Source organism: Anoplopoma fimbria, chromosome 16, assembly GCF_027596085.1.
Source record: "Anoplopoma fimbria isolate UVic2021 breed Golden Eagle Sablefish chromosome 16, Afim_UVic_2022, whole genome shotgun sequence".
Lineage (NCBI taxonomy): Eukaryota > Metazoa > Chordata > Actinopteri > Perciformes > Anoplopomatidae > Anoplopoma > Anoplopoma fimbria.
In genome coordinates, this window is record NC_072464.1 from 15,845,371 (window position 1) to 15,868,973 (window position 23,603).

The window sequence follows — 23,603 nt, forward strand, 5'->3', positions numbered from 1 at the left end:
AGATGCTAAATAAGTATTATTAATTTTTTGGTGCACATAGTAGCCAGATTTTCTTTTCTTTCTTTTCTTTATGAGGGGAACTCTTTGTTCATCCTCTTATTGTAGAAGGGCTCCCACTGATTTTTTTTTTTGACATTGAATGGAGTATGACAAACGTGACAGAAAACACGCATGTTAAAAACTTAATAGAAAGTTCAGATCATTTCAAAAGAAGATTTAAATTGACAAAGCGCTTTATCGTGTATATACGTAAGCCTACATAGTTATCAGTAGCGATGTTGAAGTCACTCATCCCAATCAGGGACCATTATGATGTGGCTAAGAAGCAAACGTCACAAGCAGAAGGAACATCTACTATTTCATAGATACATAGATTCCATAGCCCAGCAGGAACTTTTGAAACATCTTCAAATAACTTGGAAATCATCCAGTGAACTAATTTGGAATGTTACCACCTGGATCAACTCCTATGAGCAACTCTTCCAGCTAATTATTGCTCTGACAAATACAAGTTCTGGATAAATCAGGCCACCACTGAATGGGTTTTGGAGAGCCTTTTAAATTTGCAGATACATTTATTCGTATGATTTATATTTCATTTAATTTTCTGGCTTGATGCTGTATGGCCTGATGAGCTCCCCGACATTTTCTTGCAAGGAAATTGACTCACGCAGAGGAACACATATGCTCGCAGGCACATGTATAATAAACTGTGTTTTACTGTTTAATATAATAAACACAGAAATACACACATGCATCCATTCCACCTGTGGAAAGCACCAGGTCCACAAGCCTGCTGAGAAGCCATTTCCCGGGTAAGCGAGCGAGGCAATTCCGTCGCAGCAAGGAGGAAAAAAGGCTCTTTTTTAATGGGGAAAAATGGGAGGCAGGGGAAGAGTTAGCAGTAGCAGCCAGGATAATTGATGGCAACTGTTTGGGTACAAGATTAAGATTCATGGGTAGGACCACACATGGGGGCTGGAAACCGGTATGCGCTGTAGGCATGAAGGATATGAGGCAACACTCTGACGGGCCTGCTGGCTTAACTGATAGTGTTGTCCCAGATGTCTTGTAAAAAAGAAAAACTATCGGAACGGATTTCACTCACTCCAAGAATGGGGGCTAGAATGGATTCCAACACCTGGGCCTGAATTAAGGAAGACAGACAGAGAGAGAGAGACAGGGATGGGAAGGGGGAAGTGGTGGAAGCCCAGAGGCGAGAGAAGCAGGATTGCGGATAGGAAGGTCTGTGGTTCTTGTCTCCGGACCTGTTGGGGGAAAAAATGGCTGGTGAGGAAAGTATGGGACTATACACTCCTGCTCTCCCCAACAACTCCCCTTGAGGAGCCTTTCAGCAGTGTGCTTAACACACGACTTCCCAGTGGAGCTGTTCAGTGGCCTACAGTAGGAGATACTGCTCCTGCTGTGAATGTGACTGGGTATGAATGTGAAGTAAGGAGTTGTAGAGAAAGTGCGTGAAGTTAAGACTTTTCCTGGATACAGTAGCTTGTGTTTAAACCAATCCTCTCCTTTTTACACAATGAGTACCTTTTAGCCGCTCATTCAGTCACTTTTTGATGCCTTGTAAAGACCGATGGCTCCCAGAGAAGACGTCAATAGAATACCTAATACTTTATATTATGAGGGGAATTTCTAGCAGCAATTTGCAGGTTGACCCCCGGTAAATATCTGACCCACTGAACTGATTTGGAATATTACCACAGTGGGACTGGTTGAGAATACAAATGAAGTTGTGCTCTGAATCTGATATTAAAAAAAGATCAAAATTGAAGGAGATAGAAAAATAGGGGTCAAAACTGAAAGGAGATGAGAGGCGACAAAGATGAAGTCAGATGTTAAAGGTTGTGCGTGTAATATTTTAACATCAACGAGTCTGTTCTGTCAATTCATTTCCATGTAGTTTCTGTAATGAAATGATACCATTTGTGAAACACTGGCTTTTGGATTGAACCTTCATTTTACATGCTGTGCCACCAAGGACTTGTCAAAACACTACTTTATTAAATAAAGGAAAATAAATCTACTCTACTAAAAGTAAAAAATAATTACCCCTCAAAGCCTTCCACACAGGCCTTTGCTTGTGAGAGAAAACATTTTTTCAGAAAAACAACCAAAGCTAAGTCACTGTAAGTCACAGGAAAATCTAAACATAGCTTGTTACTAACATTTGAACACAGGGCCTAGCTTGAGCATGTTTGTTTGTGAGTATGTTTGTGTGTGTAGTTTGGCTATGTGTGTAAGTGTGTGTTAAGTGAAAGGTAATTGTATTTCCTTCATATTTCTTATGCTTCTGGAGATGTAAGGCACCGAGAGGTATCATTTAGTTCTGCTTTCCCATGATTTATGTTCACGCCTTTGTGAGTCCTAATCGTAAAAAAAAAAAAAAAAAAAAAAAAAAGTGATCTCTAAATAGCTGCCTTGTGTATGTGTGTTTTTACTACTGATAGCCCCCTGAGGTCCAGTCAAGTTTGTCAGCATGTTGCTGGAAACAGAATAGCTCTGAGCCACCACACATACACCAAGTATTCTCTCTCTTTCACACACATGCACATGTGCACACTTGCACATCATTTAGGATGTGAGCTGATCATTTGACCCCATTGCTCAGCCTATCTCCAGTCTCTCTTTTGCAGACTACTGGGATATGAACCACCTCAGGGGTTTACTGTTTCTACTATTAGCATATAAAGAGCATAAATTTAATTCCACCTTGTGTTACCAAGGAGCTTCAGAGACTGCAAGAGCAAAGGCAAAGCCTCCCTGGGAAAACTTAAAAAACTGTCTGTGATTGGAGAGGCTCTGCCCGAAGCTCAAGAAAAGTCAGGTGGTTCTGCCATTTAATACAGCAATCACCCGCATAGCCTCGAATGCACACATGCAGAAACCTGCAAAGACACACACACACACACACACACACACACACACACACACACACATGCATTCACTTTACGGTGCTTGCTCACAGAAAAAAGTTCAGTCGAAAACAGGTTTAATGACATGGGAAATCACTATTTGACACATGCCGTGTGACTTTCCAGATTCTCTATTGTCTTCACAGTAACCTCCTGAAGTTGTAATAAACCAACCAAAAAGCCAGACTGAAAAGCTGACTGTATTTAGATTCCCTGTAGTACTGTATTGATTTATATAGGCCTTAAGAAACATGCTGGCAAAACCAGAACTGGGCATACTTGATTAATGTGCCAAAACTAAAAATAGCTACATTCTAGAAACTTAATTATTAAGGAGAATTAAGTCCAACAATGTTGAGTTAAGTTGATCCAAAGCATAACATCCTAGTAACCCTGTTCTACCATTCATCTTACTGTGTTAACACTGTTAGCAACACCACAAAAGTCAGCTGTGAGGTTCTCGCTGTGGTTGGCTGAGCTGTAAGAGCTCTCTTGGGAAGTCGTAGTGAGAGAAGCTGGCATACCGAACTTCCTGGCATGATATTTAATCAAAATACTTGGCAGTAAAATTTCATGAGGAGGGAAAACAGGTGCCTGACAAAAGGGTCAACAATTCCTCTCCGGGCAACAAGCTAAACTTGATCTGCTCCATCATATTGGAGGTTAAACAGACTCTATCATCATCCAACTCATGCACACCAAAATCAAGCTCAGAAAACATAAAGTGTTTGTGGGCGTACCTCTTAAAGCCCTATCCAGAGCCACTCTGGAGGGTCGTTTATTGGCTGCTTAAATCTTTGCTGGAGCAGAGAACGATTCTTCCATCTATAGAATACCTGCACCCACTTCCTTTATCATGAGGGCTCTGGAGAAAATAATGAAGGTGCTTTTGATGCAATTTAGTTTTGAAATATACCATAATGTCTGTCTTATTGTCAGTACAGATACTTTACTTTACAGATACAATACTTTTTGCATTAGATATATAGATATAGTAATGATATACAAAAAAAATACAGCTGTTTAAACCCTTATTACAACAATTGCATCAGGCTTTCCTCATTTCAGAACCGAAAGAAGTCTTCCAGCTAATACCAGATCACTTGAGTGGCAGTTAATTGAAAACAGAACTTGTAAATGATCCCATCAGCATCAAGAACAATATTGGCCGACATTCACCACCACTGATCACAGGACCTAATGTGTATTCAGTCCTTTTGTTTGTGTCCCCCAAAATTAAATTTCATCATATCGCCTCATATCAACTAGACATCCATGGAAGCTAAGCAACCAGTGAAACTCAATATTCACAGATAACCATAGCTTTCATATCATTCCTCTTTCTTCTAAATGTACTCATAAAAGGCTTCTCAGCTCACTGTAATCTTCCATGAATAAGCATCACAAAAGCAATGCTTGACAAGCAGTCCCATCAACTGTTGCTGCAGAACTGTATTATATTAACATGTGTTTGCAATGGCAACTCACAAAACAGCCCTTAAAAGATAAAGGGAAAAAGCATCAAACATCAGATTGGTTTACATTTTGTTGACAAAGATCACTGCATAGATGCAATCCCAGCTTGTTTTATCATTATCTTGGTTTCTCAAATGTAAATTCCTTCATATGTTAAGTGTAAAGACACATAGAAAAAATGTATTGTGACTGACCGAGCTGAGGATTCAGAGGTGGATTGGATAAGAGGGGTAGACTTAACAGAACTCAACTCAGGCTAACATAAACTGAATCAAACTGAACAGACTAAACTGACACAACAAACTGAACACAAATGGGAAAATATACATTGGCTGAGCAGACCATTTTTTTTTTTTTACATAGGGGCAACAAAAAGATAAACACAACCATCTCAAATAAAAAAAACAAAACAGACAATTAGTCCATCAGTAAACTTTAATCCGTGGCCGAAACAGAAGAACACATAAACAAAATCCCATAAATTAGAAATCCCAATCCCCCCATGGTGTGCTGGGCATTTGGTACATTCCGAATGGTCATTTCCTGTATTTAAGGGCTCTGTTAAATGATGGCATATTTTGCTCATGCCTGCCAAGATGTCCCTCCATCAGCAAGAACCAGCAGTAAGACATTCAGCACGGTAACTAAAAGATAAAGACATTAGGATGAATTAAGACAAAGTCATCTAAAGACAAACTAAAGTGTCACTGTTAAGAAGTAAACTAAAAGTGTGTTTTTCAAATATAAACTAATGTACTGACAACAATACTTAGAACACTATGAGTATGATGTATGAAACAAGAGCTATGTGTCTTCAATCATTGGTTTGCTGAGATTTGCTGAATCTCGTGTAAAATAGGCTATTAAGTGTAAACTACAAGGAAAACTAAGACGTAAACAGGAGACTTGCTGATATTTGATGCAGCAGGTGTGATAATCACGTAACTCTTTACAAATATTTGATTTGCATTAGAGTTCTTTAATACTTTTACATTTTTAAAAACTCACATAGCTGACTACTACCAAAGAGCATTAAAAACAGGCTACAGTGCATTTACCAGAAAGGCCTAATAATATAAAGTAAATTGAGTAGAATTATAATAAAACAAACAAGAGTTTGGAGTAAAATGTGCACAGCAAGCTGTTTTGTTTAAATTGAATTAGCCTGGTCAATACACTTGTGTTTTTGGAGGGTAAGTCAAAACTGAGGGTCATACCTGCACATGTGGAGACACACACACACGCACACGCGCACACGCACACACACACACGCACACACACACACACACACACACACACACACACACACACACACACACACACACACACTGATACACACATCCATGTACTGGCCAGTGTAGGGTCTGAAAGGCTTTTCACTAGACCTACTGTCAGCAGTGAATTCAGTCAAGGGGAAGCAGCAAGAGAATTTGGGGTAATGAGGTGTATGTCAGTGTCAGCCAATCACTCCCCTGTGACTTGGATAGCTTTTTCTTGTCTGGAGACAAGTTTAAATCCTACAGTGATACAGAGAGCACCGTGATGTGAGAGAATAAATGGATAAGGTGCAGCCTTCAAACTTTTTAGGCATTGGACGCACCGGTTCTCTCAGTTTCCACACAATACAAAAAAAAAATCCTTTGACTCCCTTGACCACTGAATTAGACATACAATGTGTTAAAAAAAAAAAGAGACATAAAAATTGAAATTTCATCTTAAGTTTGTCCACAAAAATATCAGATATTTACTGAATCGTCATATCCAATTACACGAAATATGCATACCGAGCTAGACTTTGTTACATGGCTGCTCATTTAATTTATTTGATAGCAACGGTAACCATCATCACCACTGACAACAAACAAACACACACACAGACATAGGTGACAGTAGGGTTTTATCAGTGGCATGATTACTGTTTGCTTTCTTCTGCTCAAAAACCTCCACTCCCTCCATCTGTTTTCTCTCCTGCAACACCAGACTTTCTCACCTAGAGCTAGTGTATCACTGAGCACTCGGTCACACCAAACATGAGAAAGAATGAATGAGAGTGTAAATAGCTATTTAGATTGACAAAAAAGTACTTATAGCTAAAAAAAACATAAAAGATAGTGTGCGAATTGTACTGTAGTTCAATACAGGGATGTTCTTGAAGGTAAATACATGTTTAAACACTTCCCACAGGGTGTTTATGCATATGCAGTACATTCATGGGTTAATAGTATGCTCTCTTGTTTTTATTCTAAAAATCCTGTATTGCTTTTTATTTCCCCTGTGTTGTTAGATCTTTTATTCTCTCAGCTCTAATAGAGTAGACCCCTGATAACGAGAGCCTGCTGCAAGAACGAGGGTTAATGAGGACTGCAACACTAAACAATACAGTACATGTACTCGCCATACCCACGGACCACTTTTTAATCAAATTTGAAATATATCAGATACATGCAATGTAGTCAATCTGTTAGCTGCAGGCATTCATTCCTCTGCTGAAAACTCCCACAAGGCGTTGGGCCTGCGTTCACCATCGATGGGATGAATGCTAATTTATGGTCGACCATATGGAGACAGCGACAGCGTTGTTGGTAGGTGACCAGAGCTCAGAGGGCAGTGAGAGGTTAGCGTTACTGGACCGTGCCGTCATCACGAACACTCATCTAGTAACTGTTTCTGGTGCTTATTAAGCCGCTCAGCAGATGGACAATAATCTGGGCCATGATTACCGTCAGAAGCAGTGGCTTGTAACTCATACTTAGCCAGAAAAGCTCATCAGGGGGACATTACGGGACAAAGGACAGCTCTGACCTCAGATGTGGCACTCTTTTATTTTTCGGTGACATAAAATGTTGTCGTTTTTGTCCTGTGCAAGGCAGTGTTTGAGTGCAACTTTTGCAAGGTCCCCCCCCTGTTTATTCAAGGCACGTTAGCCAAGCTCAGCTATTGACAGTGTTTACTTATGGAAGTGACATTTGCAACTTTATTTAATTCAGTCAGTTACTGGGATGACCTTTTGCTGGCTTCCCTGGCAGGAGCCTATAAACCTCTGAGACTCGCCAGCTTTATAGGCATTCAATAATCGCACAAGGCACTATTGATGAAGTTGCTGTGTGCACTACCTATGAAATGACTTGGGCAAGGAGCAGGAACCACAGCAGTGCAGTGCCAACTTAATCCTGATGAGGATATTTATGAGAAAAAGAAATGGATGAAAATGTGGCTCGGGGGCTTTTTGGTCTTTTTTTCCCTGTTTTTGTTTATATAGAGAGCTCTCTGTTTGCATTCCGTCTATAGCTGGCTGTGACGTTGCGATTGTGTCAGAGATCGTGATGGATGCATTCTGGACCAGCAACCAACCCATCTGTCCCTCAGAAAGTTTGTGACTGATTTGTGAGAGAAAGATAAATGGATGGAGAATAGAGAAATAGAGTTTATATTCAACGGAGATCAGTCTTGCTCCTGTCTGTCTGTATGTCTGTCAGTCTATTAATCTAGAGCTCTTATTAACTTGTCACTTCTGATATTTGGTGCCCACTAACACGTGGTTTGTGTTATTTTGCCCTGTCTATATTCCAATATGTTCGTTATGATTGATGAAGTAATGAGAGACTCACCTAGTTTACCCCTAAACTCGCTTCCTATGTCAAAGCACTGAAGAAAAAAAAAAATCCTTTCTCGACCATATAAATTGATCCAGATATGAAATTCCACACATCGACTCATAATCTTCTCATTAATTACATTTAGTGGTAAATCCTGAATTTTTATGATTCATTGCCTTAATCCATCACTTTGAGATGAAATTCCCTGCAAATAAATTAAATCAATTTACTCACACTGGCAAATATAGGTTATATATGGAATAGAGAGAAAGAACCTCATTGGCATTCTCTGCTTTAAGTGTGCCTGGGAGTGAAATCCATCAAACAGATAAGATGGATTCTCTTTTATTGAGCACCCATAAGTTTTAAACAACGTGAAGATTCATCTGTTCTTGCAGTCTATTCCCGCATCCTAGGCAGTATGTTAAACAGTCGACAACTCAGTGTCTTATAGCATGTCCTCCTGGGTAGGCAGGCTGCACCAATAAAAAAGAGCAGAGGCTGTGTTTTCTACAACCTTTACTGTGATGTACAGGCTCAGGTGTTACATATTGAGCATGAAGACAAATTGATTTGATCATGCGGTGAGAGGGGAGAAATACATCCTGAGGTCTATTATTTACGGCCGGCTCTTGTTCATGCACATGCAGACATATCACCAGAGTGATCATCCTACAGCTCTGCAACAGTTCACACTTCCTATACGCTACACACTGCACATATGGTTTTGTTGTGGTTCACTTGGCAGTCAGCGCCATCTCAGGCTCAACCAGAGCTATAGGATTTTCCTAGTGTTTCATTAGAAATCACTAATGGAGAGAAAAGGAAAAAAAGCATTTCGACTTCCCATCCAGAAAGGTTTCCAAAGTCAGCAGGCTTACTGAATGCATGCTTGAGGAAGCATATTGGCATTGAAAAGTAAATTTCACCAGACGCCACATGCCACAATGTCCCATTCCTCTGATCTCGGTACCCTGCCCCGAGGGTGCAATAACAGTTTATTACACCTATCCTCACTTTATGACCCCCACCTCACCCTCCACCCTTCTCCCCTCAAGCCTACGCTATCTGTTATTGAAAACACCCAGGTCTGTCATATATCATTCTTTAGTAGCAAGTTATGCTATGTGCAGTCTGGCTAATCACCACCAACTAGCATGGCCATTGTCTAGGTCACAACAGAATAATTCCACTTATCTTTTATCTGCTTAGATGTAGAAGTGTTTAAACACAATTCCATTTGTCATTACAGCTTGTATTGCCTTGAGGCTAAATCCTCTTTTACATATACGTGTCTGTGGTGTAATGATGGGGAGGAAATAGGAAACAGAATTGAAAGATTTTTGCCACAAAGATGTGTGGAGAAAAAGGGTAAATGAGTTTGGATTAGATTATTGCTAGCCAAGAGGATAAAGGGCAAAGATCCAGGTTGAATTGGAAGGTGTATATGGTATAAAAGGGGAAGGTGTATAGTATAGGGTATGCGAGGGATCCTGGATTAAAATGCAACGCGACAGTAAAGATCTTTCAGGGTGGAGGTGTTCAGAGAGAGAGGTAACCGCTCATGGGTGACAGTGTGACAAGACTCAGGGAAGGACCTGCCACCCCCCCGTCACACCGACGGCTCCTCTGTCATCTAGAGGGTGGAGAAACCACACCGCCATGGCAATGCAAATGAAACTAGATTATCATGCTTCGAAAGAACAAATGTCAGTGTCTATATCTTAAAGCTGGCTGCAATTCAGTAGCTTTACAAAGTATGCTTCGATTAAAAGAGTCGGGGCACGTAAGGCCGTCGACGTGGCTTGTGATTTAAGTTCAGAAGGGGACACTTTCAATGAAGGCTTCAACAAAATCTCAATAATCAACAGCTGCAAAAGTTGCAGGGGGTTGTTGGTGGATTGTATACACAAAGCTGTTTGATTTCACACAGACTTATGGATTTATGTGCTTTTTTTACTCTGTCTGAGGCTATGCATACATATATATGTGCATTTTAATGCTAGAGTGGGCAGCAACAGCTGATTGGACAGATTGTGTCGTCATGAGGTTTAGGTAGGGGGATGGGGTGTGTGTTTTGAAAATGGGTCTGTTTAATTACTTGTGAAATGAGCAGCACAGCTAGCAGCTGAAGAGCGTCCATGTGCTCTTTGTGCTCCAATGGGTGATATGAGGTGTGGTTAGGGTGCAGTGAGTTCCCGTGACGTCCTGATTTTACATGACCCGGCCAGCTGAGCAGGTGCTGCAGCTCACTGTCCATGGGCTCATGTTTACACTACATTGTCTCTGATGATCACTGCACCACAAGGCTGGCACATAAAAACACACACCTGCTTTTTGTATGTTAAATCCCTGCAGTTCCTGTAGTTGGTAGTCTTTAAAGACTACCTATTTCATAAGAAAATCATATTCAGGTTACCAGTACTGCAGTTTGTACAACATTCAAGCTTTTTTCTAAGTATAAACTGTGGAAAATAAAGTCTGACCCTGTGTGTTTGTGTGTTTTCTCAATCGAACCCTGCTGTATTAACACTGTCTTATCCATCTGTACTTTTTTTTCCCCTAGTATGTGCTGGTACAGAGAACAAGCTGAGCACCCTGTCGGACCTGGAGCAGCGGTACCGCACCTTGAAGAAATACTACGAGAACTGTGAAGTAGTAATGGGCAACCTTGAGATCACAAGCATCGGCCGCAGTCTGGACCTCACCTTCCTCAGAGTAAGGACTAAACAAAATAATACAGTAAACTGGTTGTGAATTGAACTTGCACATGCATGCCCAACATTCTTTACATGTATCATATCTTGACCTGTCAGGCTGGTGGTTGGATGGGGATCCAACCATTTATGGTCTCAGCTTACACAAACAGATTCAAATTTCCCCCCCCCTGGCTTAATCGATATGAAATTCAGAGCATGTTTATGGCCTCCACACGACTCTCATGGAGACGGTTTAGCCGGCGGCTAACAGTGCAAACAATTGAAACAGCGCTAACAGAAGCTAACAGAGTTTACCTGAGCGGTAACAGGAGGATGGGTGCTACGCTCCTGCAATAACGCCATGGGTTGGGACGGCTTTATCAGTGGCAACCTCTGAATGAGCACAGAGAGGCAGCCATTAGCTAGCCTGCCTGGCTATGAATCCAAGGTACAGAGAAACTCTGATTACAACACACTGAGAGTACATGAGATTAACCATCCAAACATCTACTTTTTACATCCTTCTTACAAGTAATTTTCAAAATCTTCATAAAAAAGTTCAGATTTTGGACTTTTTACTCAATCTTTTTTCATGACCTTGTTGCCCTGTGCTCGGATCCTTTTCAACCAATCAGCCCTCAGATCAGTGTCTACATTGCCAATGACAAGAACCAACCCCTCTAATGGGGGGTAATCAGACTTCCTCCCTCCTCAGAGCGTCTCACTGATTGTACGTCATACCATTGTGATCTGAGGCATAGAATACTAAAAATCCAAATAACTTGATCTGAATAATCTCCTTTTTGATTAAACATGATTCAAAGACAGAGAAGGAAAAGTGATGTTGCACTGAACATGAAGTCCCAAGTTTCAGAAAATGTTCAGATATTTAGGAGATTTTCTTTTGAAATAATCTCATTCCTAAAATGACCATGTGAGCCAACTGATTAACATGGTCAAATAAAGGTATAGGTGTGACACATGGTAACCTGCATTTGAGCAGTATGTAAGCAGCAGTGTGACGTAATAAATGAATGAGAGCATCACAGAACGGCTGAGGTGACAGCTGTTCTGTGATGCTCTCATTCATTTATTACGTGATGCTGAGGAAGTACAGTTGAGGTGGAATTGCCTGCATGAATGCTTACTTCCGTTTTTTAGTTTGATGGACACATGCATGCATTTACAAACAAGCTGGACAGGTGATGACGGGCCCCAGCCCTTCAGGGGCCAGAGCAGTAATAGTGTGGTAATGAGAGGTCAGAAGGAGTTACGGTTGTGAAATCTGCAAGAGAGAGAAATAAAAACTGCCTGTTTTTTTTTTGTGAAGTCAGCTGCTATTGTTGACCTTTGTTGACCTTCCGCTTCTCTGGAACATCACCTTAGAACATTCTGCCTGCACTCTGTTCAGCTTACGCCATCCAACTCCAATTGATTCCAGTCTGTCTGGGGGTCTTGGGAGCTCCCCTGGTGTTCCTGTAAAGTGCTGACTGAATTCATTGGCTGGTATTGCTGTGTGAATGAACTGGGCTACAGAGGCTTGTGGAGTAGGCAGTCCCCCAACAAGGCATGCCCTGGCTTTTCATATTTTGCTCCTTACAGCGTAAGTTAATATGGCAAAATGGTTTGTTTACATCAGCTAAAAGTAATTGGGTAGCTCATCTTCTCTTGTGTATTTGTATGGACTAAAAAAAAATAAAAAATCAAGATTGATCAATTGATCATTAAATGTTCCGCAAAGTGTGCAGAGCAATACTGACAACACCCCCCGCGCTGCAAAACAAAATGAAGATAATATTGAGAAAGAGGCAGCAATGGATGGTAAAGTGCTACTATTAGACCCCCACGGAGGTAAAAGGGCCCCACTGACTCAGAGGAAAAAAGATGGTAGGGTGAGGGGATTGTGTGTGTGATTGTTGTTTAACTACACAGAACCAATTTGTTCTTTAAAACAACATTCACACTCCCACTTTTACCAACGTCTTATCAGCTAATAAGCTTATAAGCTAATATTACACAAAGACGAGCTTTTGCAAGTTGAGGTTAAAGGTGCTTTTGACTACAATCCCTCTTTACCTGCCTACTTCTATTTTACACCGCCACTCATTTACAAAATGTCTCCCTGTGGCGCTAACTTGCCAGGTTCCTCCACCTTTCCATGGTTGGCAATTAACATGGGTTAATTGAAGATGCTAATTAGGAACACAGGGTGCCAAACATCAAGGGAGCAAGAGGGCAGGGTGCAGGGTGTATTTTTAGGGAATATTATTATTATGATAAAAAAAAACATTAATAACATGGTTCCCCAGGGAGGGAAAAAAAAAAACTTCACCTTGAGGTAGAGAAGAAGTGAAGGAGTGAAGAAAAAACTATTGTGCAGCAGCGTGCCATACCACCTGTCTCTGGAAGGTGATTGAAACTGATGCCTGTGTATTGGCTCTTTCTTTTCTAGATAGCCAAGAGATTGATGGCTGCCTCCCAAAGCCCCTCAAACAGCTTTAGCAGTAAATAGAGTCCATCTTCCAAACTGCCTCCACGACAGATGAATCAACGCTCGCGCTGTGATTAATAACGCAATGCATCTCAGCGCGGATGCTTTCCCCCCCCCACTCGCACATATGCACACTCAAACCAACAGCACAACAGTGATTTTTAACCACTCGCAGTGTTTACATCGTCACCGTTTTATTCACTCCTAAATCCATATTCTCATTCCTGCGAAGCCTTCCCTCATCTCAGAAGCAGAACACGCATTTGCATACTGAATATATGCACATTAAGAAAGTTGGGCCCTGCTCAACATGTTAGTATAATGGTTTCATTTTGTGAATGGGACACAGAGGAGAGCAAACACATACTTTGGAGTCTCTTTTTCCCCTCATGTCACTTCCTCGTGTGTGTTCATAAACTGATCTCTGTTTATGAAATATTCATTTTTCCCTCTCCTCCCCTCTCTCCAGTCCCAGTAGAAACCCACAGTCAGATTGGATTGTTTGTTTGCCATTGCAACCATTAGTAAACATTTAATCCCCCCCCCCCCAAATATTAGTGCAGTGATCGGATTACTTAGAACCGCAGGAACAATTTACTGACTCCCCTCCTCTGTTTCTGTAGCTGCTAATACAATTATGGAATTGTCATTTCCAAATGGAAACATTTAATATTTAAAAATAGGCCTTGTGTTATTTTTGATAGCAAAGGGTAGAGAATATGTAAATTAAGCTCAGGATCTGGACAACAAACATTGCATGTTCAGATATTGTGTTACAGATGCACATAATAAGATAAGAATATCTCCTTCACAACGCTTTCATTACTTTCCTTTTATATTGTTCTGCTCCGCAACACATTTATCACTTGCTCTATAGTAATAAATATTTTTTTTAATTATCAAGATGAGAATTTTTCCTGACAAGTTGATAATCTAGGGGAAAAAAAGTTATGGATATCTTTCAGTATAAGGCAGTCCATTACAACGCAATCGCAAAAATAAAGAATTGTACTAAAAGATGTACAATTGGAATGAGGCTGCCTGATGACATGTATCTCTTCATTTTTTTTTTGGTGTGTGTGTGGAAGCTCATGCCTTAACGCCTCTACTGAAGGGGGCTTCTAGTCAATGATAGTGGTGGTCTGTTAATGTGGCTTTCTATGACACTTGTCTGAAGTGTTCTCTTGACCCCACACAATTCTCAGCTGCCACAGTGAAGCGTACAGGATGGAAATCACTGTGTGCACCAGTGAGCAGGAATATTGGAGAATAAAAAGGGTGATTTGAGATTAAAGACGTCTGGCTGCTTAAGTTAGTGAGTTTCTACAAGGTCAGGAGTTATCTACCTGCCAATACATCTGGTAAATCTTATTTAAGTGTTATTTAATATATTTTTCAGGAGAAAGTGGCTAAGAGGAAATGTAGGCAGCAAAAGTGACCTGCTTCTATGTTCTTTGAGTGCCAGTTGTCTTGACACCGCTTTGCTTTTGAATGAAGGGACCAATTGATGGTTAATAAGGATTGGGGGGGGGTGAGCAACTCAAAAACCTCATGCAACATAAGAAAGCTAGAGTGCAGTTGGCTGGTTTTCTATGCTGAAATAAAACCATTGATGCCATATTCACATGTTTTATTTCCCTGCACAAACACAGAACGCAGTTGTTAGCGCCATCACAGAAATTATGTAACAGGGTTTATAACAAGTTCACCAGTGTTGGCAAGCTGAAGGTTATGCAAAGGAGGACATTTTATTCAGACACTGAATAAAAAAATCAAAAAAAATCTGCTGCATCTCTAAGTTTATAGCTCACTTGGTAAAGCATTGCCAGAGGAGGATGACCATGTAGGTCTGTGGTCAAAAATCAAGCTGAACTGTTACACTTTATGAAGGCAAGAAGAATACAAGTTATCATCATATGCTGATTGAAAAGTATCATCAGTACAAATACAAATAAAGTACTTGGTGATAAATTGTACCTTTTTCAGAATGTTTGATTTTCGGGGTTGCGGTCATTCATTGATGATGTACTGGTTAGAGTTTAAATTAATTGTGTAACATTGTAGAACGTTTTGACAGACTATTGATTCTTGAAACATAATTATAAAGTCTCATTGATGTGCATATGTGAAAAGTGATTTAAAGTTAAAAAAGGAAATTCATTACTATTGCTACTCCCATCTATTCAATTACCACTTGATGGGTCATTCGTGTGCGGCTTACTGTAGGCCAAATGCAACATTATGAAATTGCTTTTCCTTGCTTCACAAGCTATTTCCCACGGCATTTGAAAGCATCATCTATTCCTGCACTCCATCCTCGTCTTCTGACATCTTTCTTCATACTTCTTCTTGACTGGCATATTTGTCCCTCAGGCACCATTGGTGCCCTCCCCAGCTTCCTAATTGTTGATGCACTGTTAGATGAGTGCAGATTACGTTGGCCCCTTGCTCCTCAGCAAACTCCTTCAATATTAATGAAGACTGATGAAGTGCTAGGGAGCCCCTGTCTTTCAGCCCCGGCCAAGATTGGATTGACAATTGCAATTAGCGTCCCCTCAAGTTCATTTCCATCACTTTAATTTGACACGAGGAAGGGCAGTGTGAGGTGGGAAGTGAGACCGTTGAGAGCAAGAAATCCTGAGGAGAAAGGTTAGAGAGGGAAGATGGGGTGAAAGAGTTGGACCAGGAACTAGTTTGAAAGCTAGACCGCAAAGAAGAGGAGCCGCTTTAGCAGACAGGACAGTTAGCAGTCCCTTGAAATCTTTCCCCTCACCGATATCGGAAGCGATTTTCTGCAGCTTACTTTTTATATTTCTTCTGTACTCCTTTTTTCGTCATGTGCAGTGATCGCCAGAGGGAAGTCTGTACTAGAGGTAAATCCACCTTAAGGCCTTTAAGTGAGATTGTGATCTCCACTGTGTGGATTCCACGGCCACCTATGAATCTCAGGATATGTTTTTTTTCGGTATGTGCCTAATATCAATATTTCAGTGCCAACATTTCTTCTCCCACCTGCAACAATCACCAAATGGATTGCTTGTCAGTGCGTGTTAGAAATAAAAAGAGTGTGAGAGATAAGGGGACAGCTGCGCCTGAAAATGAATGATTCTCCGTCCTTTAGCGAGGGAAGTAAGCAATGGATGATAGTCCGAGGTTTATGATGTGTCATGTTTGTGTGCATTTCTGTAGGTTATTTAAGTGTTGTGTGTTTGCATGTGTATACTGCATGTGTGTTATTGTAAGTGATAGGAAATGTGACATCAAAACTCTTTTCTATAGTGACATACCCCTGCTCAAATTGACTGGTGTGTGTGTGTGTGTGTGTGTGTGTGTGTGTGTGTGTGTGTGTGTGTGTGTGTGTGTGTGTGTGTGTGTGTGTGTGTGTGTGTGTGTGTGTGTGTGTGTGTGTGTGTGTGTGTGTGTGTGTGTGTGTGTGTGTGTGTGTGTGTGTGTGGCAGGGTTATCATAGGCAGGGTTAAAAGCTGTCTCCTTGTCTGACTGACAGATACAATTTCTTGCTCCCCTTCCCACTTTTGGTCAACCCATATCATTTTCTTCCCCTGTCTTTTGGAAAATGATCTGGACTGATAGGACAATGGAATGAGAATAACAGAAATGCCTGCCATCCCTCAAATGAGCCAATAGACACTTAGACTACCATTTGTATTGACCTATAGCCCTATGGAGGGCGATAAGAGGAAAATCAGCAAAATAGACACATATCTAAACTGGCAGCTGTGCTGACCTGTAAATATACTGACTGTAAAAATCTGTCCCGGATCTCACAGTGCAGACAACTGCTGCGGCACTACCATGTGTTGAAATTTCTAAGCACATTTCTGTTCCCCTTTGGTAAATTAAATATGCTTCTGTATACAATAACCCCATGTTTGATGTCACTACATACTATAAATAATTCAAATGTTTGACTTTACATTTTTAAGTCCTTAAGTCCTTCGCATTTCCAACGTTTATATATAGATTTTTCCTATCTTTATTTAAGAGCCTGGTCTTTCAATTTGAGAGAATGACTCATTGTATTCACATTCAGATTTTGTTATGCTTTCCTTTTAAACCATGTACTTGCAATCAAATAGTTCCTGCTTGGATTTGCTCTGCTTTTGCACAAATTGTATGCTTGCACGCAGATGTATTGTTGCTTGCACGCAGATGTATTACATTACATTTACATTACATTACAGGCATTTAGCAGACGCTTTTATCCAAAGCGACTTACAGGAAGTGTATTCAACATAGGTATTCAAGAGAACTACTAGTCACCAGAAGTCATAAGTGCATCTCCTTTCTTAAACAATCATCTTAAAGCATAAACCAGAGCAAAAGTATAGTGCAGAGGCAAAATACTACAAAAACAATAATTGCAACAGACTAATACGAATACAATAAGTGCTACAAACTACTACGAATAGGATAAGTGCAGTAAACTAATACGAATACAATAAGTGCAGCGAACTGATACGAATACAATAAGTGCTACAAACTAATACGAATAGGATAAGTGCAATAAACGAATATGAATACAATAAGTGCAACAACTAATACGAATGCAATAAGTGCTACGTGGAAGGCTCAGGGTAGTACTTCTTGAAGAGGTGAGTTTTCAGCCTGCGCTGAAAGATGGGCAGCGACTCTGCTGTCCTGACGTCAGTGGGGAGTTCATTCCACCACTGAGGGGCCAGGACAGAAAAAAGCTGTGACCGGGTGGATCGGCCGCAGGGACCTCTGAGCGACGGGGCAACCAATCGCCCCGAGGCAGCAGAGCGAAGTGGTCGGGCGGGGGTGTAGGGCTTGACCAAGGCCTGGAGATAGGAACTGCCCTGTAGGCTAGCACCAGAGTCTTAAACTGGATGCGAGCTCTTACAGGGAGCCAGTGTAGAGAACGGAGAAGGGAAGTTGTGTGGGAGAACTTGGGGCGATTGAACACCAGACGTGCTGCAGCTTTCTGGACAAGCTCCAGAGGTCTGATGGCCGACGCCGGGGCTCCGGCAAGTAGTGAGTTGCAGTAGTCCAGGCGGGAGATGACCAGAGCCTGGATGAGCACCTGCGCCGTCTCCTCAGTGAGGAAGGGGCGAATCCTCCTGATGTTGTAGAGGAGGAATCTGCAGGAGCGTGTGACCGATGCAATGTTTGCTGAGAACGACAGTTGGTCGTCCAGGGTCACACCCAGATTCCTCACAGTCCGAGTTGGCGTCACCACGGCATCGTCAATGGTGATGGACAGGTCTCGGTGCGGGCAACCCTTCCCCGGGAGGAACAGTAGCTCGGTTTTGTCCAGGTTGAGCTTCAGGTGGTGTGTCGCCATCCACTTCGAGATGTCAGCCAAGCACGCAGCAATGCGTGCCTCCACTTGGGTGTCACCGGGAGGAAATGACAAGACCAGCTGGGTGTCATCGGCATAACAATGGTAAGAGAAGTCATGCGAGCGAATAACAGAACCCAGAGATGTTGTGTAGAGCGAGAAGAGAAGGGGGCCCAGAACAGAACCTTGTGGAACCCCCGTAGTCAGCATGCGTGGTTCCGACACGGCCCCCTCCATGTCACCTGGTAGGATCGGCCTGTCAGGTAGGATGCAAACAGGGAGAGTGCAGAGCCTGAGACGCCCATCCCCTCGAGGGTGGAGAGGAGGATCTGGTGGTTCACCGTGTCAAACGCCGCTGACAGGTCCAGGAGAATCAGGACAGAGGAGAGAGAGTTCGCTCTCGCGGCGTGAAGCGACTCTGTCACCGCAAGGAGGGCTCTCTGCAGGACCCACCTTGAACCCGGACTGGTGGGGGTCCAAGAGGTTGTTCTGGTGGAGGTAGGAAGACAGTTGTTTAGAGACAGCGCGTTCAAGTGTTTTGGATAGAAAGGGTAGAAGGGAAACCGGTCTGAAGTTCTTGACATCAGAGGGGTCAAGTGATGGTTTTTTCAGAAGGGGGGTGACTCTGGCAGTCTTGAAAGCCGAGGGAAAGCATCCCGAGATGAGAGATGTGTCTTCTTGCTTTGCTTTCTTTATGACTCTCGAAATGTATTGTTGCTTGCACTCAGATGTATTGTTGCTTGCACTCAGATGTATTGTTGCTTGCACTCAGATGTATTGTTGCTTGCACAGATAGCTTGTGCTCCAGCTTAAGCCCTTCTCCTCACACTCAGACTGCTTCTGTGTGCTCATGAAAAGTCTGCTCTCAAATTTCTCCTCTGCTCCTCTCTGCCAAAAAATCTCTCTGGGCTTCGGCAATAAAACCTACTTGGTTAGGTTTAGGAATATTTATTGGTTTTGGTTAAAATAAATCCTCTCTGGCAGAAAGCTCTGAAGGCAAACTTCTCCTATGTTGGGATTTGGCGGCTATCTGTGCCACGAACTGAAATTTGTTGCTGATCCAACTCTACTGGTCGTTCCCCTCTAGCACACCAACAGGAGACAGGTGTAGCTATTATCGTGAAAGAAACAATGTAAAGTCGGCACACAGGTTTATGTAACTGTCCTATCATTTCGAGAGTCGTAAAGCAAGAAGATATAGTAAAGCTTTTGAGCACAGGGAAGCAGCCTGACTGTGAGGTAAAAGGCTGAAGCTGGAGCGCAAGAAATCTGTGCAAGAGAGCACATATCTAGGTGCAAGCATACAGTTAGAGCAGAAGCAGAGCAAATCCAAGCACAAGCAGGGAATATTTGACAGTGAGGACAGTGTTTTGAAGGAAACATTACTTTCATGATGCCTGCATTATCATCTAAATCTATGTTGTCAAAAATCTCTATTAAAACTCGCCATCAAGAACATTCAAAAGAAATCAGCAATTTAACAAATTGGATAGACTGATGCCGAAATGGAGTCAGGCAAGTGATAACCATGCCTAACATTTGTTTTTATCTTTTAGCTTATCTCTTTTACGTAGATCTCAAAACAGACCGACTGTACCTTAACACATCAGTGGACAAAAGGGCAAACGCGTTTAAACGTGTAAATACCTCAGACTGTTGACAGCTGACCCTGAGCATTCAAAGTTAAACTAATTGTTAACTTTAATTGACATTGTTGAAATTACATATTGTTTGAAAATGCTGTCTATGTCAATGTTTTTGATAAGATACTGTTGTCTCTAAGTAACAACAACATTGTCTTTCTGATGTGTGTAGTTTGTTGGAAGCAACAGTTTTAGGAGAAGTTTAAAAAAAGAAATACCACTGATTTTGAAAATACAGTGCTGGGGATGCATGAGTCTTTCTCACCACACAGGAAGAGCGCACGCACACATAAACCAGTGGTGATAGTACTTATCTTAACAGAGCAGTGCCAGACTGAATAGAGAGGCAGTGGAGAGGAGAAGCAGAACCGGGGTGTGACAATAGCCCACCCTTCCTCTCTGATGCCTTTCAAACGTCATATCTGCCTCCCTCTGCAGCTTCCCAAAAAGGTGACTGATATAGACCCACTCCTCTGGAGGATCGAAATCAATTTCCACCCACTGCGACTTAGATGAGGGAGTCCTTTTCAAGAATGGCTGGTGCTAAGGCTTAGATGGCCAGAGTACAATAGTTCCACTAGAAGCAGACTCCATCCTCCTCATTTACAATACCCAATTGATAACAGCACTTATGGAAAACAGCCACCAGCACGTCTAATCCTCTGACCACATTTATTTTAGACCCCCACCCTGTGATGAGTCTATGCATAGAAATAAGGGAACTTGTGGTTTTTGCTTGCTTTGTCTGAGTAGTGAGACTCTGTACCTGGTTGCTGTTTTATTATTCTTTTTTATCTTTTGTTCAAACTTTGTAAATCATAGTCTTCTTCACACCCGATGAGAAGAAAGTATTTGTTTTTCTGCACCTCAACAGTACAGCCATCTCCTGGGTGGGAGATGGAGATCAGCTCACTCATTCACATTTTCCATCTATATTTTCCCAGCTGAGCAGGGATTGAAACTCACAACCTACTGTTGCCTATCTTGCATCAAGATCACTACGTGCCATTGTCTTTGTCACTATTTCTACCCTGCCTTGTCTGACATAAATACTAATGTGATATTCCATCTCAAAATATCTCTGTATTTAAGAATGAAACACTTAGCCAGTCGTTTTTAAAGGTATTTCCATTCCAGGGGTAATATTTTTGCCATACTATAACAATTTTTCTTTGAATTCTCAGTGTTACTATTACCATGTGTAACTTGCGAGTTGCCGTGTACTTAGCCGTTAAGTTTTAAGTCACACAAAGAGTGAAGATTAAGAGTTACCGTTATCAATAGTAGCATAACATTCAATATATATGTATATCACTTACACAGCCACTCTATTCTAGCTAAACCTATGTTCGACTGCATTTATCCTCACGCTCCCATGCGCTCTGACTGCAGCAAGAAGTCTCACAACAGCAGATTTCCTTTCCATGATGGGACAAAACCACTCAAAAAAACAACAACACATGACAAAACATCTCAATGATCAGCATCCAGACAAATGAGTATTCCGAGCTAGGCACCAATTACCACAAATAAATATTACTTTGTTGTGAGTGCTCCCAAAATGTGATTTTCGTCTAGGTATGATATGATTTCTTGTGTTATTTGTCCCGTCAATGTTTGGTGGTCTGTGTGATTAGAACATGCCTGATTTCATTGAGTTTTTTATGGAGATGAGAGAAAAAAGATTTTAGTAAAATAAGAATTTGGTGCAACCTCATCACCTGACAAGAACGCCGATATTGCAAAACCCCTGGATGATGTTCAGTAAAAACATTTTTTCATCATTTGTTTTTGCAATATCTTTGCATGGCAACTATGGTATGTTTATGTTGTGGTTATAGCAGAAAGGTACGGATAGGGAAAGGCAACTAAAGCACTTATGGTAAGGTTAGGGAAATCTCAATGTTCTGGTTAATAAAAGCTCTGATGGGAGCTGTACTCTCCCATCTCATCTTCAACCGAGGTTGTTGCTCCCGTCCTTAATTCCTGCCGACAAGAGCCACACACATTCTTCATATTACCTGATTATCTTATCTTATTTATCCAAAATCACGTCTGCTTTTCTTTCTTTCTTGCTTACTCTATTTTTTTATATGCAATTGTGGTTTCCTTTTGCGTTTTCCATCCTCCCTTCCTTTCTCCCCCGAACCCCAGTCTAACTAGTTCGTGTTTGCATAAAACTCATTAGGATTACATAGCCATTTAGCTAAGCGACACAGGGTGTAATTGTACCATCAATCAATTGCTGTGTAATAACACACTCGGAGGGAGCTAAATGTTGATTAGCCCTCAGCCAATTTCACCAGTGAGTTTTTGGAATAAATAGCCAGAGGAGATCGGGTTGGGTGATGGGTGGCAGGTGACTTTGGAGGGTGTTGCGGACAGAGCCGCTGACCCATGCAGGCCAAATTAACTCGGAAAAGATGGAAACCAAGTGTCAAAGCCAAGCAAAGTATCACTTTTTGTTCTTGGCTTTTGGCCTTTTTGTCTTGTTCTGTCTATGTGTCACCCAGCCACACTTATCGCAATGAACATTTTAACCACGCACAATGATTTGGACAATACAGGATGTTTTTCAACACAAGACAGTGATATCTGATTAGTTTTCTATCTCTGTAAAGGTAAGAAAATAAGGTTGTCTTTCAATTTTTTTTTTAAATCTGTCTACATCCACTTCAGTAGAAAATAGCCATTAAGCTTATAAACTGACAGAAACCCCAGGAACATGTTTTTCCTTTCGGGGAAGACTGATGATAGAAAACTGTAATGAGTTAGGATGGGAGATGGGGCAGGACTTTGATCCTTCTGCAATTCAAAATATCTTTCCCTCTTTCTAAGTGTACATGGAATTACTCTAATTGGGGTATCTCTGCATTTCAGTGAATGTGATTTACTACAGCTTCTATTTAAAATTAAGTTGTATCAGGCCCTCTGAATTAATATGTATTACTCTACATATGTTGACACCACCTGTCAGAAATATCGTCAAAACTCTGTCTTTGATTTATCACATCAGGTTATTAGCTTTTAAAGCGCACTTCATGGCAATAGTCATCATATGACTAGAGAAAAAAAAGTTGGTGAGTCAGCTTAGTCTCAGCACAGTGCTGGCTCATTGCTGTTTATGAGACCCTTTATTTCACCCTAGTGTCACAAATCACTCTCTTACTTTATTGTCTGCCTTCACCTACTCTGTTGCTACGGTCATATATCATAGGTTATAGATTTCTACAGTCAATGGTGGTCCTTAGTGTGACGGCTGCATTATAGTATTCAATAAATATAGACATGCAATACACTGTTAATCCCATAGTTTCTCCCCAAACCCATTCTTTACATACCTTCATGCTGATAGTCTCAGAATCCAATCACTGACTTATTGTTACATAAGAAAAGCCGGGCTGAGGGTCATTTCCAGGTCATACTAGAACCAACCAGTCAATCA

At 41.4% G+C, this 23,603-nt stretch overlaps 1 protein-coding gene across 1 annotated transcript in view; it reads left to right on the forward strand.

Annotated features, from left to right (window-relative positions):
• Positions 1-23,603, forward strand: part of LOC129104178 (receptor tyrosine-protein kinase erbB-4-like) — a 292,380-nt gene that overhangs the window by 128,127 nt on the left and 140,650 nt on the right. Inside the window, exon 2 of the mRNA XM_054614730.1 lies at positions 10,572-10,723. Coding sequence (XP_054470705.1) covers positions 10,572-10,723 — 152 coding nt within the window. The remainder of the gene's footprint in view (positions 1-10,571; positions 10,724-23,603) is intronic.